Raw genomic sequence first — 17609 nt, 5'->3', positions numbered from 1 at the left:
CCATTTTAGGCACAATGAAAGCTTCACTAATATTTTCAGTTCTAAAATATCAAGCATCAGACAAATAACTTGACCACTTTCAACTTTTTGTTTGCTCTTAACTACAAGTATTATGCAATTCAATCATCCCTAATCTACTACCATGTAGTTTTCTTTCTATTCAATACAATGAACAAGATTTGGGTTGTACTCTGCCTTAGGGATGGGACTAATGACATGTATTGTGTAAGATAACCCAACTAATCAACTTTAAACTCTATTTCAATTGTGGTGATGTGAAGAAACGTTAGCAGTTTCTATTTCTGATATTAGTGTAGTTGTGGCCTTCATATGATTGTCTGACTAAGCTTTCTTCAATTTTATAAGTTTTACTTCTTGATTTATATGTTTTCATCTACATAATGTTTCCAAATGCTTTCTCAGTGTGTGATTCAGGTACTGCAATTCTTAGATATCCTGGACTTTTTGATGTTGTTTCAATGTCATGTTATAGTAGTGTTAGTCTTCCACATCTAACTTGTCATAGTTCTAATCTTGCATGAGTGATAGTTTCTGTAAAGGTAGTGCTCTATGTGGTAATTTGATTGAGCGAACAGTCCGATCTATTGATTGCTCCTAGATTTTGGTCTCTGTCATGATCATGTTTGATTCTGAGCTAGGCCTTTGTTGGTTTGCATAGCTGGTTTTAGAATACTCAGATGCAGATAGACAAAATTCAGGAGTTGATATCTGCAGGATCGACACTCCCTCATGTTACATTCTCATTATCCAATTTCAAAGAATGTGTAGAATGAATACTGAACCAAAATATCTATTATTATTTCTCCCTACTGTAGATAGGGCCTGCTAAGGGTTAAAGCTCAAGGGATAAAAACATGCCCTTGCTACCCATCGTGCAATAGCTCCTCAACAGTTAGATCACTGAGATATGGTCTCAAAGTTTTAAATCAAGGTCTTGACTCTTGATGCTAGAAGGCACACACTCCTACTTAACCCCACAGATGTCCATGACAAGATTCTGCCTAATTATTATGTTTATACCCTACAAACAACTTTTTTTTTGTACTTTCTTATATTCAGTAACAGAAGGTGCAATATGAGTTTCTAAGGTAGAGTGCTATGTCTAGTTTACACTATCCAAATTTATCTACTCTACTTTGAAAACCGAAATCTTAGAGAATTTATCAAACACATAAAGAGGACCAGTGGCTAAATATAACTGGATTATAACTGGATGGAGATTGTGTTTGCAATAATCATCAGCTGTTAATCATACATAGGGCATAAGAAAGCCAAGTGGATAATTTGATAGAGTTTGATTGAGGGAAAAAGAATGCATGATCGAAGACTGCATTTGTTCCAATTCTCAGCTTAATATAATTTAAGATACACTCCTTCTTGTTTTTCATCCAATTTCCTAGTTATGAGCATTCTAGGTTAAGAATGTAGAACATCATAGATCATTGTGTAGAACATCATAGATCAATTTGAAAGCTAGCTAGTGTAATCATAATTGCATATGTTCTAAATATGAGTGCAAATGTTCTGAATTTGAAAGCTAACCAGTGTAATCATACTAGTTAATACATCACTACAACAAACAATATTCTGAATTGTTCAACGTGTTCGAATTATCTTGATTGGATTAGATTGGATGTAGACATGTGTATGAATCCTTGCTCTTTTGCTGCTTATGATCTCTTCTCCATCGTCAAATTTGTTAACTTTTAGCTTTAATTTTGAGATTGTTTTTGTGTTCTAGACTAATAGCGATGTGAAACTGTGATTTGTATTCCTCTGTTTATTTGTCAGTTAGGGTTGATTAGTAAGAATACTTGCGGCAAATATATTATATATGCAGTGGATGATTGAAATAGAATTTTTGGGCTTTATGATCAATTTTAAGCTATTCGACGTCTATTTTCTCAACTCGGTCCCCGTCTTTGCCCAATTTTTTTGTCTTTTCCCTTCAAAATGGTTGTTCTATCTCCTATTTTCTTGTCTCTCTTTCAGCTTATTCCTTTTTAATATTCCCTCCATTTCCCTATTCTAACCTTGGTCTCGCATATATTCATAAATTCATCTCTTCTCTCAAAAGGAGTCAAAACCTACTACCTCTCCTCAGTCTTTGTCAAGCTGGTATCAGGCAGTCAGGGACTACTACACTAACCATGATGTTGCTAGTGTCTTACAAAAAATGAATAGGTATATGAGGATGCTATATTTTAGAGAATTTCTGTCAAGGGAAAGGAATTTTCTTGCTAAGCATGGGATAACTGTAGCGGATACAAAATGATAAGTTTGAGGAATGTAAAGTAGTTTTATGTTGAAGTGAATTGGCTGAGAATTTTCTTGTTGATGATGTATGTTAATTGGTAACCTTGATAATAGACAAGGTTAAATGCATGTCCAATTGTCTGAAACAATGTTGATTGACAACTATTTGGAAAGAGAGCATATCAGTTTAATGGGGTTAGCAAACAGGATTTACCGCTTTGCTATAGTACCATGGGAGATTGATTTGTGCAGAAGATTGATTTGTGCAGAAGATTCCCAAATCAATTTACAGAACATATAGGGTCACTTATTAGAACATATACCTCTCCAATACTTTTGATGCCAATTATTTCTCCAAACTCTTGACATATTAATTAGAATCCTGTCTATTCCATCGATTAATGAACGAATGGTGACTTTTTTTGTATCAGGGTTTCTGAAACTGTGTATGAGGTCATCATTTCTAATTTCTCAGCACGTTTTTCCTCCCAATGCAGTGTCTTTTATACCTCTCCAATACTTTTGATACTCTTTCATCACTTGCTGATGACCACGTTATGAAACTGTGACAAGACATGGGATCGATTTGGCATGATGGTTATGTACTTAAATATCATTTTCATGTTTGGTGGAATTCAAATGCTGCAAGAGAATATAATAAATAGCTTATTTGGCTGCAAAAAGACCAGTGATAATGTCGTTCACTGTTGTGTGAAACCGCTACCTTCAGAAGAGTAACATGGCTTAAGTTTGTTTCTAAGTTTAGCTGACTTAAAGTCTTTTTGGTCATGCATATTTTCTTGAGAATTACAACATTTTCTCTGCACAAGTGAAGTTACATTATTCCTAATTGTTACCGCTACCTTCAACATTGAATGGAAATTGCTAATCTTCCATTTTGGGTGTTACTGTGTTAGATATATGATTAGGTATCATTCTAAAGCCTTCCATATCTACAGAACATATAGTTTAGCTTCTTAGAACACGTAGCATAATTGATTAGAACATACAGAACAATTTACAGAACATATAGGTTCACTTATTAGAACATATAAATTCAATTGTTAAAATATTTATACCTATTTAAAAAAGAACTAATTTTGTTTCATGTGTTGCAGGGAACCCGAAGATCACACCAATCAAGAAACTGAAGTTAAAATCAATGAAGAAAGCATTGATAATGGAAACCAAGAACAAGAGCCTGATCTCACTAAAGGACGGGAAGAGACTGTTAGGTTTAAGACAAAACATAATATTTCAAATAGAAAACTAGTAGATTAATTAGACTTGAAATCACCAACATGTATGTTAGAATGTATCTGATTTCTGCCCCAAGATTAGTATTCATGTGTATCAATATGCAACAAGTTGGGACCTACTAAACTTTTCTATGTTTCTATATATAATTTGTACCATACCTATTCCCAAAATGGTTTTTAAGATTCTAATAATAGTTATAATCTGTGTTGCTGTTATGATGTTCCTATATTGTTGTTTTGGTTTTTAGTTCTATGACTTAAGTAGTTTGCAAGGTTTAATCCAAAATAAAATCTTTCTAATCTATCTAAACATCACCTCTCATTGTGCTAGAACATATAGCTTAATTGCTTAGAACATGTAGCTTAACTGATTAGAACATATAGATTCACTTGTTAGAACATATAAATTCAATTGTTAGAACATATAAACATATTTATAACATTAAGTTAATTTGTTTCATGTGTTGCAGGGAAACCGAAACTCAAACCAATGCAGAAACTGAACCTATCATCAATGAAGAAACCAATGCCAATGTAAACAAAGAACAAGAGGAAGTGAATCAGAAGAATGACAAAAGAAGGAAACATATTGCAAAAAGGAAACAAGGGAATGAAATTGTTGTTAGAGATGTCAAGAAGCACAAGTCTGCAGTTGTTGTGCACTCGAGATCAAAAGACTGTGTAGAAGTGGATAACAAATCAAAACCGGTGGAGAAGAAAAAGGCTAGACTTTTGGTCCAAAGAATACCACCAAATTGGTTCATGGCACTTATTCCTAAAATTCCGAGACAACACAGAGCTGCCATTAGGAAAATAGGCTTTGGTGCCTTCCTTGATTTAGATATTGGTGCCCATAAGTCTGCGTTTTCTGCTGAACTTGTAACAAGCTTAGACGCCAACAGAGTTAATTTGGTGATGGATAATAAAGAAGAAATAGATATTCAGTTGAAAGACATACACCTTGTGTACGGGCTTCCAATAGGAGGAAGGAAAATAGTGGAACCGAAGAAGGAAGAAGATGAAGAATGGGTTTCATTTCTGAGAACATGGAGGGGATTCTTTAACATGGAAAGTGGAAGTCCATACCTGTCAAAAGTATTAGATAGGTTGAATGAGTTATGTGAAAAAGACTTGTGTGATGATTTTTTATGGCATTTCGTGGTGTGTGTAGTGAATACTTGTATATGCTCAACATCAAGACCGGAAGTGGCATACAAGTTTCTGTATAGCTGCATGGACATACAGAAAATTCATGAATTAGACTGGTGCCATTACACTTTTGTAAATATGAAGATAGCTGCTGAAAAATGGAAAGGAGGAAATGCTTATTTCACTGGACCATTGCCTTTCTTACTGGTATGTACACTGCCCATAACATATAGTTTAAAAGTATAGAACAATTATGTTAACTGGTTAGAACACATACTTAAATGTTTAGAACATATTCTTTTTCTGCTTAGAATATATATCTTAAGTTGCAGAACATATTCCTCAATAGGTTAGAACATGTTAAATAATTTTGTTAGAACATATTGATTAAGTTGTTAGAACATATTGATAAAGTTGTTAGAACATATAATTTTAATTGGTAGAATATCAATCTACAATGAAACATTTACTTAATTGAAATAGCCTATGAATTTGCTAGTTTGATCTTAAAGTCTTAAACTTGCTTGATTATTACAGATTAGGATTAAAAGTTGCCCTTCTTTGTTTTGAAAGTCGCTCTGCTTTTAGCAAAGAGTTTTGTCATTGCGTATGTCTTAATTACTTGAAGCAAAATATTTATAAATATTCAAACTCTATACAGATTACATATTTTGACCGGTTGCAAAGGGAGAAGATTGTGCAACCAAGAGAGTTCCCTCTCCTTTCAGTCTGGAACAGTGAGAGGATAGAAGAAAGAATGAAGATTGAAAACAAGAGGGGCTTTGGAAAGGGGGTTGTGCTCAAAAGAATAGCTTATGAAGGATTACTAGAAGAACAAGTTGAAGAACACATATACCAGAAAGATCCTCACTTGCAAGCAGGCTCATCAACTTCATCCTACAACATTATGGTAAGTAACTGGAAACATAGAATTTAAATACTTACCATGCAAGTTAGTACACATGGTTAGAATATTCAGAACATATTACTTAACTAGTTAGAACATATTGTTTGGTGATTCCAACATAATTGTTTTACCATAGAACAAGATAGTCTCTGGTTATGATTCTAGAATGCATTGCCGTCTATGAGATTTTGTATTTTCCATTTTTCTCACCCTTGATTGATGGTAATTGGTAATTTAGAACATATACAGTAACATGTTAGAACATATGAAGTAATTAATAGAACATTTGGATTAAATACTTACAACATATTACTTAACTAGTTAGAACATATACAATAACAGGTTAGAACATGTAGGTTTAATTATTAGAACAATTAGATGAAATACTTAGAACAAAGTGTATTGGTTGTTGGAACTTATATTAAATGAATTCAAAAAATAGTTTTAGCACAGTTCCGAACATTGAATACATTTCTTAGAACATATTATAGAATATTTAGAACAAATAGACTTAATTCTTAGAACATATATCTAATTGATGAATCTGTTTTACTTGAATGAAGGGCTTTCTGGACAAATTTGGGGATTTGGCTAAGGCACTGGCTTCAAATATCAACGAGATGTATGTTATGGTAGATAAAGCATCTGACCTTTTCAAAGAAGGCGATACAGCAGAGGAACTGAAAAGGCTGGTCGATAATATTTGGAGCAAGTACACAAATAAGCCAACTGAGCCAATTCTGCCCGAAGCACAAGAAAAAGTCAAGAGTCCTTCAGTTCTTAGCCAGGACAAACAAATGTTTGATGAACCTGGATTCATTGAGGAATTGGACGTGGTAATGGCTAAGGCATGGGAAGATTACCAAGAGAGAATAGGTATGAGTAAGAAATTTGTCAAGCCACGTCCAACAAAAAAGAAAAAGAAGGCAAGAGATGAATCTGATATATTAGGCTTCAAATTGTTGACCCAAAGCCAAACCGATGAAGAAGAAGAGCAACCCCTCCCATTTGCTACAACAACGACACACATCTTTGTTCCAGAATCAGAATCACCAGTGATCCTTAGTGATATTCCATCTTCATCTGCATTAAAGCCAACAGAAGTGATTTCTCTCGACAGTGCTGAATCGTTTGAAAATATGGATTTGGATTTGGACTTGGATCTGGCACTTGGAGTTCAAAAATCCTTGGAAAATGCAGCAAACAATGTCAAAAGCCAAGAACAAACAGACACAGAAAATGCAACAAACAAGCCAAGTTCGGGTAAAGATGATGACCCTAAGGAAAGAGCGTCTGATGTTGTTCCAACAGAGGCTACTTTGGGTAACAATGATCAGCAAATGGGAACAGAAACTACTAAAACACCAACTGGTTTAGATATTGATGGAAAGCAAGCTGGTTCGCCAAAATATGAGGAGCCAAAACAGAAAATAGATGAGCAGGAGGGGTAATTACACATAATTTATTGTAATTCCTATTTTGGAAAAACCATGAAACAATGAAATAATTGTATTTTGGTATTTTGATGGATTAGAACAATTATTATTTTCAGAATTGTTTAAAGATTCGAATGCTTAATGTTTTTTAGAACACAAAGTGTTATGATTTAGAACTTTGATTTTATTATATATTTGTGTGATAATTTGTACAGGGGAAATGATGAAAGTAGAAAGAGTCAAAGATGCATTGAGAAGCTCACGCAATATTTAAGATCGCCTTTCATGGTCAAACATGATGCAGCGTTCAAGAGAGTAGATGTTGCTAAAAGAAGGATGGCTGATTATGCATTTGCTGAAGGACCAATTGAGTAAGTTATAAATTTTCACTTTCATTATTAAGATTTTATATATTATTTGAATTCAGAAGTTTATCTTTGTGAATTCAGAACTTTATATGTGTGAAGTCAGAACTTTATCTTTGTGAATTCAGAACATTTACCTAGTTGAATTAGAACAATTACTATGTTAAGTCAGAACATTGACATTTTGTGCATTCCATAGTTTTTGAATTCAGAACTTTATCTTTGTGAATTCAGAACTTTATCTTTGTGAATTCAGAACATTTACCTAGTTGAATTTTAACAATTACTAAGTTAAGTCAGAACATTGACATTTTCTGCATTCCATAGTTTTTGAATTCAGAACTTTATCTTTGTGAATTCAGAACTTTATCTTTGTGAATTCTGAACATTTACCTAGTTGAATTAGAACAATTACTAAGTTAAGTCAGAACATTGACATTTTGTGCATTCCATAGTTTTTGAATTCAGAACTTTATCTTTGTGAATTTAGAACTTTATCTTTAGGAATTCAGAACATTTACCTAGTTGAATTAGAACAATTACTAAGTTAAGTCAGAACATTCACATTTTGTGCATTCCATAGTTTTTGAATTTAGAACTTTATCTTTGTGAATTCAAAACATTTACCTAGTTGAATTAGAACAATTACTTTCCTGATTCAGAACATCTAACTTTTTATTTTATTTCTCAAAAATTGATATAATATTTGTGTTTTTGTTGAATGAAGTGAGCTTTTGTACAACGATAAGCTAAACAAAATCACAAGAGAAGAAATGAAAAGTCTTGCGGGCGAAAATCATATGCTCAACAATATAGCTGATGCATGAGCATACCTTTTAAATGTTGAAAACAGAAGGCGAGGTGTAGGAACAGAAAGTAGATTTTTCTTCAGCACAAAGCCATATGTAAGTTAATACATATAAAATGATGTCTAAATTAAAATTCGAGTAGCACTTTTTTTTGACAAATATTTAAACATTTTCAGCTCATCTTATGCAAAGATAAGTACTTTCTTTCGAGTATCAAGTTCAGTGAAAGATTTCCTGCTTTGTTTAAAAGAATGGATGAAGAACTAGCACATGCTAAAGTAACAAGCTTGCAAAGAGTTCAATTGGTATGATTCTAATTATGTGTGACAGTGTTGACGTAATATTATACTACTTTCACAAACAGCAACATAACTCTAAACATTAAATTTTCAGGTGTTTTTTTCCGATAGTTAATGGTGGTCATTACTATCTATTGTGCATTAACTTCATGAATGGCAGTTTGGACGTGATTGACAACCAATGCATTACACCCCCTATGACGTATTTGGGAAAATACAAGAATGAACCAAGAAATATGGTACGCTTTCTATCTAAATCTGTGTTAAAGTGATGACATAGATTTTAACTAACTAATTATTGTCAGAACAAAATTTTCCAAATTCAGAACATATAGAAAGAATATTTAGAACATTGTGCTACAAATTCAGAACATATTCCTAAACTTCAGAAAAAATAATGTTTCTCACTTTGACAATTTCAGAGTTGAAAGGCTTCGCAGAATATTATTTTGCAAGACACAATGGAGGAAACAAAAGTTCTGTAACTGATTTCAAAACAAGAAACCTGAATATGAAATGGAAAAGCAACGCCAATTATGATGATTGTGGAGTGTTTTTGCTGAAGCACATGGAAACTTATTATGGAGAGAGTGCAAAGGAATGGAATCCGGGACTGGAAAAAGACAACGTAAGTGTTTAAAATTTAAATTTAATGCTAAGTCTCATGAGTTTAGAACATTGGAATACACTCAAAACATATACTTGGTTATACAGAACATGTTCCTTAACTAGTTAGAACATATACTTGTTGATACAGAACATGTTCAACTTGTTAGAACATATACCGTAACAGGTTAGAACATGTAGAATTAATTATTAGAACAATTAGATGAAATGCTTAGAACAAAGTGTATTGATTGTTAGAACTTATATTAAATGAGTTCAGAAAATATTTAGAACATATTATTGAATTTGTTAGAACATATAGGGTTAGTTATTAGAACAATTGGATTAAATGCTTAAAACAAAGTGTATTTAACATCTATTTTTTTGTTCTAACCTTCAAATTGATGTCATTGCAGTTTGAGCAAATGAAGAGATTGAGAGTTGAATATTGTGGAAAGTTATTGGCGCACAAAGAGAATGATGAACACCATACAATGATTTCAAAATCAAGAACATGGGCACTAGAAAACAAAATTTGAGGAAATTGTAATAGCTAGTTGTAGATCAATGCTAGAAACATGTAGCTTACATGTAGCATCAAATTTCGTACTTGTTATAAATAGGTTGTGTTGAAGATGTAGCTTAAATGCTTAGAATTTTTGGCTTTCTTGTTAGAACATATTTCTGAAGTGCTTAGAACATTTATGTGAATTTCTTGTTAGTATTATAAATACTATGAGTATTAGCATAATTAGTTGAAAAATGTGAGAATTAGCATTATCAAAATTTAGTATTATCGATATTTAGTATTGTCAAACTAAATATTCAATGCAATGACTTTGTTTCATAATTTGTTGTTATCCTTGATTTAATTAATGCAAATAGAAACAAGTCTATTAAACAAATAAAATATATTCCAATAATTTGTAATCATTTCTTGTTGAACGTGATTCGGAACAAATACTATGTTATTTCAAAACGTATGGTAAGTTGACTTAGAGCATTTACATTTTGTGCACTAACTTTTAACTTTTTTAAGAACTAAGAACTTTTTAAATTAAGAACTTTGTCTCTTTGAATTCAGAACATTTACTTAGTTGAATTAGAACAATTACTTTACTTACTCATAACATCGAACTTTTAACTTTATTTCTTAAAATTTGGTTTAGTGTTTGTATTGTAGATGAATGAAGTGAACTTTTGTACAACGATAAGCTAAAATGAGAAGTCATGCGGGCGAAAATAATAATATCAACAATATCGCTGATGCATGGGGATACCTTTTAATTGTTGAAAATAATAGTTAAGCAAAAGGAACATAAAGTATATTTTTCAGAGCCATGAAAAAACTATATAGATATACATTGTTCATGGAAAATATGACAATGTCCAAAAACGTAACACAAAAAAAAAACTATAAAAAAATAACACTTCAAAAAGTGAGAGGATCTATGTGGCGATGGTGAATGATGAAATTGTGTATTCTTTGGCGAGAAGCTTTTAATGACAATTCTGAAGAAAAAAAACAAAACAAATTGTGTCAAGGGAACTAAATAATGAATAAAAAGCATCATTGAAATTAAAACATTATAATTCTATAGTTTAGAACATTATGTAAATTGTGTAGAACATAGTGCACAGTTTCCTGGAACATGCAGTTTTAAGTGTAGTACATGATATAGATTGGTTAGAACAATATGAATATTGTTTAGAACAGAATGCAGAATTCCCTAAAACATATAGTGATAAGTTTAGAACATCATGTATATTAATTAGAATATATGATAATTTATTCAGAACATCAAGGTAATAGAATTTTTTACATCCAAACCATGTTATAAAAACTTATAACTTACAATTTTCTTTCACTTTATGTGGGCAATTCCGAATATCATGGTAACCAAGCTCTCCACAACCTCTACATAACCTTTTCTTCTTTTGGCTTTGCTCAATTGCCTTTTCCTTGTCACCTTTCAATCGTTTGTCACTACCTGTACCTGGAACATGAACCCCCGTGCCTTTGTTCTTTGAAATTTTAGGCGGCTTAACCACAATTTCAGTAGGAAGGGTAGCTCCAATCAGTAGCTCGATGTCTGTTGCTTTGCTCGGAGAACCATTGTTTTCATGATTGTTAGAACTCTTCTTAGCTTCCAAGTTTAACCTTAAACCTTTTAAATTCTTCACAAGATCAGTAAGATCTTCTTCATTACCCTGAGCCAAACTCACACATGTGTGAATTTCTGACCATAACTCATTTAACATTCTTTTACAATCAACAAAGTTAACACATGCCTCCAAGATATTTCCTTCTAAATCAAAAATTGGCGTTTTAGTTGCCAAACTAGTCCACCTATTTAGCACATAAACATCAGGAATATACTCAATCATCTTTGCCTTCCACACCCAAACCATGTGCCTACAAGGAATCCCTAACCTCTCAAACATCTTGCACATACACTTACTATCTAGGTTAGCCGGGTTAAAACTAACATCGAACTTTCTTATTCTACATCCTTCTCTAATGGTAAAGATTTCAAACCCATTTTCTTTCTTGTACTCCTCAAGTCCACAGTGAAAGCAACCAATCTCGAGCTCCTCTTGAAAATCATAAAAGACTGAAACAGTGTAGATTTTAGAAGCATGTTTCTCTAATGCAAAGGAAGTCTTACATTCTGGATGTTTGTGTTTAGAATCATTGTCAAATTGACCTTGAGTATGTCTTTGAGCATCCAATGCACTCTCAAATCTCATGTAAAACTCTACTAGAGTGAGATGGGGATTGGTAAACTTTGTATAAAAATTGTTCTCACTCTCTGACCTTGATGTAGTCCTCATGATACCACATAGAAACGAATCTCTAAAGTATGCTGGGATCCACATTTGACGCTTCTCATACAACTGCTTCAACCACTCATGGTCTTGAAGCTTGAACTCAGCAAGAACCTTTCCCCATTTCTCTTCAAATTCTGTTGGCTCAATCTCTTCACTCCAAACACATTTGCAAATTTTATTAAGAAACAGGGTATCTTGCGTAATCTGACGGCCGACTTTCTCAGGCATTTTTTTCATTATATGCCACATACAAAACCTATGCTCAGCGGTCTGAAACACTTTAGGAATAGCTATTTTCATTGCCGGATCTTCATCCGTAATCAAACAAGCTGGCTCATTACCTCCCATTGCCTTGAGGAAAGTTCTAAAAACCCACTCAAAAGACACGATGTCCTCATGGGCTATTAAAGCAGCACCAAAAGTAACACACTTCTTGTGGTGATCAACTCCAGTAAATGGGCCAAATATCATATTATACCTAAAAACAAATTTCAGAACATTCAGTATAATGTTCAGAACATATGAATAGTTATATAGAACATGCTGAATAATATTTAGAACATATGTACAGTTATTAGAACAAGATAACCATGCATTCAGAACTTGATGAGTAATGTTTAAAACATGCAGATTTTAACTTAGAACATCATGAATATTATGTAGAACAAAATTTAGATGAATTCAGAACATGACAAGAAATTACCGCTTTGTTTGAAATGTGGTGTCAAAAGAAACCATATCACCAAAGAGTGCATAATTCTTTCTACATATAGGATCTGCCCAAAAAGCTTTACAAAGTTGCTCGTCTTCATCCACCTCATAGTCAAAGAAAAATGCACTCCATAACAACTTCTTGTTCTGAAAGTTATTCACAAACATTTGGGCATCCGATCCTTCAATGTAAGCCTTCAAATCTCTATGAAATTTTTTGAAATCTTGCTTGGATGCACCAACGTTATCATACGATCCAACTAACTCCTTCATCAATCTAAAAGTCTTAACCGGACCAATGTTCACCTTCGAATTATCAATAATCATCTTCTTATGAAGAATATTCATTTTCCTACCCGCTTTCTGAAATTTTAGACAACCCGGGGTGTAAAGAGGATGAACATGTGGCTCTCGGAATTCAGTCACCACATAAAAACCTTCATTTTTATACTTCATAACCATCCGAGCCTTGCAACCAACACGAGTAACTAGCCTTCTTCGAAGTATAGGTACTTTATCTTCATTACCTTCCCCTTTTTTAACATTTGGCATGCCTCCAACCTTAACTATTGCTTTTTCTTTGAAACCAGCCTTGTTGCATAAACAATACTGAAAAGCAATAACGTCTAGTGCCTTCCTTTTTGTAGCAGTAGATTTCCTCATCACAAAACCAGCAGCTTTTGAATATGCTTTATAAAATGAAATACCCTCTTCGACACTCATAAATTTCATCCCTACAACAGGTTTTAACTCATCAGAACAACATGGAATCCATTCTCTCGTTCCCCCTGGACTTAATATAGGAATTACTTCAGGAGTAACAGCCACATTTGAATTAGAACAACTTGCATATTGTTCATTATCCACAACAGAATCTAGAAAAAAATAACAAAAAAATAATTCAGAACATGTATAAAATTTACATAGAACATTGGGTTAAAAGTGGAGAACAATGTAAGAATAATTCAGAACATCAGAAAGAATGTGACAGGAAAATAGAGAACTATACAAAACCCTAGAAGCAAGTATTACTCAAAACAATTTAAACGACTATGCAGAAGATATAATGCAATCATTCACATCATCAAAAAAAATTTACAACTTGCAGTTCATTAGAGGTGAACATTATTCACAACATGATCAATAAAAGAATTAAAAAACAATTCATAACATGTATAATATGTACATAGAACATTGGATTACAAATGCAGAACATTTATAGCGATTATTCAGAACGTTAACAAATCAGACACAATAATAAGAAAACTCACTTGATTCCGTCAATGATGAGGACGAACTATGATGAAATTCTGATGCCATTGCTCGAAAGAATACTGATCTGTAAATCAAAAACTACATGATTGAATACAAATTTGAACACATAAATTAAAAACACAAATTGAAAGGAACAAATAGATAATCAAAAATCTAAAATATATAACAAATGCAAATCAAAAATCAAAATAAAAAACAAATCAGAATATCAAACACAAAACAAAAACAACTCACCAAATATGAGTGCAATTCGGTAATAAAAAACAACTCACAAATTCAAATTATAAAAGCAGCTCACGAAATTCAGCAAATAAAGAATTCGATAATCAACAATTAATAATTTCAATTCAATACTAATGGAATTGGAATAAATAATCAAAACTAGGTCAGAAATTGGGAAATTATCAAGCAAAAAACACAAATCAAAATTGCGAAAATTGATAAAAAATACCTTGAAATAATCAAGTAGATGAATGTATTCGAGAATTGAATTGAATTCTGAAGCGAATTTGGAGATGAATTGGACCGTGATTAAAGTGCTGTAATGGCGGCAGTTTACGTGAAAAAAGAGAGAGAAAGCAGAGAGAGAAAGCAGAGATTAGAGAGAGAAACTAATTACGTGAAAACTGAATTTTATGGGCTGAATATATCTTAAAAGAATTTACCAAATTGCCATTAATAATCCTTCATTTCAGGCTGTTAGATTAGAGATGATTCAAGGGTCAAGATCTATTCTCACATAGGATTGCGTTCTCACATAAAGGAGGTGTTCTCACGAGAGCCTTCCTCTATATATATATATATATATATATATATATATATATATATATATATATATATATATATATATATATATATATATATATATATATATATATATATATATATATATATATATATATATATATATATATATATATATATATATATATATATATATATATATATATATATATATATATATATATATAAAGGAGGCATATTTGCTGAATTATTAGAGCGCCACATAGGATTACTAATGGTTTCGGCCAATGAAAAATAAGATTTCTAATTTATTTTTGAATTAAAAAAATCGATTGCCACGTAGATAATTAATTAGGTGCCACGTAAATATTTTAATTAATTAATTACTAATATATACAACTCCATCAAAAATCAAACACTATAACAATTAAAAAAATAAATCTAAAATAAAATTTATCCAAAATCAAACACTAATCTAAAATAAAATAAATAAAATTCAATTTAAAACCAAACATTAATCCAATGGGCATATTTGCTGAATTGTTAGAGCGCCACGTAGGATTACTAATGGTTTCGGCCAATGAAAAATAAGATTCCTAATTTATTTGAATTAAAAAAAATCAATTGCCACATATATAATTAATTAGGTACCACATAGATATTTTAATTAATTAATTACTAATATATACAACTCCATCTAAAATCAAATACTCTAATAATTAAAAAATAAATCTAAAATAAAATTCATCCAAAATCAAAAACTAATCTGCAACAAAATAAATAAAAATCAATTTAAAATCAAACATTAATCCAATATTAGAGCGCCACATAGGAAATCTAATGGTTTCGGCCAATGAAAAAAAAGATTTCAAAATTAATTTTGAATTAAAAAAGCCGAGTTCCACGTAGATAAATAATTAAGTGTCACGTAGATATTTTACTTAATTAATTATTAATATTACGCATATACAATTTCATCCAAAATCCAACACTCTCATAATTAAAAAAAAATCTAAAATAAAATTCAATGCAAAATCAAAACTAATATAATCTAATACGAAGTATATAAAATTGGTATATACATATGAGTTTTATTTAAACTTAACAATTTAATAGAATCCGTGCATCGCACGGGCTAAAATCTAGTTAAAAAAAAAGATAACATTTATGTTCGGGCTCCCGATGGGACCCACATTCAAGGAAATTACCAAAATACCCTCCTGAAGGAAATTACTGAAAATACCCTCAAACACAAACTGTAATCCCCCGTAAATTTAGAAACATTATTTATATATTTTAACGTATAGTTAATTATATTTAAATAAAAATTTACGAATTTTAGTAATAAATATATAATTAACGTATATTTATTTTATTTATTTTTATACGTTTTAAATATTTCAACGATTTATGAAATTAAAATAATTTTAGAATTTGATGTTGAAAATAATTTGAATTACGAAAACACGATTGAATTTAGAAAACAATCCTAAGCGGTGTTGAATTCAAATACCAAACTTAATTCTAATCCTAGCCCAATTTGATATAGCCCAATTTGATAAAGCCCAAAACAAATAACCCATAAACCCAAATCCTTGTTTCAATACTCACGAGAAACTCAACTCCCCTTCTCTTCTCCCCATTCACGTGTTCACGTAAAAATCACAAAAATCTCAAACCCTCCTCCTTGCTCTCAGCCGTCGGACCTGTTGCTGCGCCACCCCTGCTCCCGCCGCGTCCTCCACCTGCACCAGCCAGCGACCTCCCTTTCTCTTTCGTTTCCCTTTTATCCTTCGTTCTTCCTTAACCGTGTTCGGTTTCACGCAACCACAGAAGCTCCGTGAGCTTTCCTCGTCGTCGGCGCAACCACCAGCGCAGCCGCCGCGCAGATCCCGACCACCGGCTCGTGCACGGTAGCCTCCTTCTGTTTCTCTTTCGTTTTTATTTTCTTTCTCATTCGGTTTCTTTTCTCACGATTATTCGTTCTTGCCCTCCTCCTCTTTCTTGCTTGCACAGCCGCACCACATCGCTGCCACCACGCACCGCCGTGTGCCGACCACCCTCGCCGCTGCCGCGCTGCCATTGCCGCCGGCCAACAATACCTTCTTGTTCTTTGGGGTATTTCATCCCCTTCATTTTATGTAAATTATTATTTATCTTTTAATAAATTAATTAATGTTAATTTTCATAATTTAAATTATTAAGTTTTGATGATGTATTTAGAAATCAGATTATATGTTGATATTATAAATTAGTTTATTTCAGATTTATTAATCATGTTTAAGTTTGGATTTTAATTATGTTTTGTCAATTTAAATTATGTTTCTTGAAGTACAATTATAGTTATTTGGTTTAAATATAGATTTCTAATTATATGTACTACATAATAAAATTATTAATTTTCAGATTATACGATTTAATTGAAATAATGGTTTTAATTATTGAAGTATGAATTTTAAGGTTTTTAATGATTTAAATCATGGTAGGATGATTATGAATTATCAAAGTTATGATTTTTATGATTCTAAGCATGTTAATTTGGTGTTGGAAAAGTTTTTAAACGAGTTATATTGTTGAAAATTTAAAGTATGATGTTTGCGAAGGTTTTCAACGAATTTCAATCCTTAATTCAATTATTTATGATGCTAGGAAATCAAATATTCAAGTTTTAATATTAGGAAAGGTTCTAAATATGTTTAGGATGCATTTAGAATGCTTTATTATGGTTGCGAATGATTAGAGATTGATTGGGATTATTTGTTGGATGTTTTAGGTGGAGAATTCTCTGTATGTGACTTTTAAATTATTAAAGTGGTCTCGCAGTTTGTTTATACAAGGTACGTACATACCTGTGTGCTTGGAATGTGTGCTAATTGTTGAAACCATGTTGAATTGTTGATGAACTTGGTTATGTTGATATCGTTAATGAACTTAGTCAGG

The 17609-nt window shown here is 32.0% G+C and overlaps 3 protein-coding genes across 3 annotated transcripts; 2 read left to right on the top strand and 1 right to left on the bottom strand.

Moving 5' to 3' along the window:
• The first annotated feature begins 168 nt into the window (after positions 1 to 168).
• On the top strand, positions 169 to 7403 carry LOC130461452 (uncharacterized). Its single transcript, XM_056829565.1, has 8 exons — positions 169 to 225; positions 424 to 435; positions 2147 to 2205; positions 3396 to 3512; positions 4007 to 4892; positions 5347 to 5595; positions 6156 to 7039; positions 7244 to 7403. Exons 1-8 carry the CDS (start codon positions 169 to 171, stop codon positions 7401 to 7403), a joined length of 2424 nt encoding a protein of 807 aa, XP_056685543.1.
• A 1208-nt stretch (positions 7404 to 8611) lies between these two features.
• LOC130460736 (uncharacterized) lies at positions 8612 to 9740 on the top strand. Its single transcript, XM_056828239.1, has 3 exons — positions 8612 to 8740; positions 8926 to 9129; positions 9524 to 9740. The coding sequence occupies exons 1-3, from the start codon at positions 8651 to 8653 to the stop codon at positions 9644 to 9646; spliced, it is 417 nt and encodes a 138-aa protein (XP_056684217.1). The 5' UTR covers positions 8612 to 8650; the 3' UTR covers positions 9647 to 9740.
• Positions 9741 to 10952: 1212 nt separating this feature from the next.
• On the bottom strand, positions 10953 to 14117 carry LOC110780712 (protein FAR1-RELATED SEQUENCE 5-like). The gene is made up of 3 exons (XM_056829564.1): positions 13922 to 14117; positions 12643 to 13525; positions 10953 to 12417 (listed from the first exon to the last, which is right to left on the bottom strand). Exons 1-3 carry the CDS (start codon positions 13968 to 13970, stop codon positions 10953 to 10955), a joined length of 2397 nt encoding a protein of 798 aa, XP_056685542.1. The 5' UTR covers positions 13971 to 14117.
• Positions 14118 to 17609: the final 3492 nt, after the last annotated feature.

This window comes from Spinacia oleracea, chromosome 5 (genome assembly GCF_020520425.1).
Source record: "Spinacia oleracea cultivar Varoflay chromosome 5, BTI_SOV_V1, whole genome shotgun sequence".
Taxonomy (NCBI): domain Eukaryota; kingdom Viridiplantae; phylum Streptophyta; class Magnoliopsida; order Caryophyllales; family Amaranthaceae; genus Spinacia; species Spinacia oleracea.
This window is presented reverse-complemented; position numbering and strand designations above follow the sequence as displayed.

Coding starts and splice junctions, on each gene's coding strand:
- LOC110780712 (XM_056829564.1), bottom strand. CDS start 13,970: ATGGCATCAGAATTTCATCATAGTTCGTCCTCATCATTGACGGAATCA. Junction 13,526..13,921: donor CTCATCATTGACGGAATCAA/GTGAGTTTTCTT, acceptor ATTTTTTTCTAG/ATTCTGTTGTGGATAATGAA. Junction 12,418..12,642: donor ACCACATTTCAAACAAAGCG/GTAATTTCTTGT, acceptor ATTTGTTTTTAG/GTATAATATGATATTTGGCC.
- LOC130461452 (XM_056829565.1), top strand. CDS start 169: ATGAACAAGATTTGGGTTGTACTCTGCCTTAGGGATGGGACTAATGAC. Junction 2,206..3,395: donor GTCTTACAAAAAATGAATAG/GTATATGAGGAT, acceptor CATGTGTTGCAG/GGAACCCGAAGATCACACCA. Junction 5,596..6,155: donor CTTCATCCTACAACATTATG/GTAAGTAACTGG, acceptor ACTTGAATGAAG/GGCTTTCTGGACAAATTTGG.
- LOC130460736 (XM_056828239.1), top strand. CDS start 8,651: ATGAATGGCAGTTTGGACGTGATTGACAACCAATGCATTACACCCCCT. Junction 8,741..8,925: donor AGAATGAACCAAGAAATATG/GTACGCTTTCTA, acceptor ACAATTTCAGAG/TTGAAAGGCTTCGCAGAATA. Junction 9,130..9,523: donor CGGGACTGGAAAAAGACAAC/GTAAGTGTTTAA, acceptor ATGTCATTGCAG/TTTGAGCAAATGAAGAGATT.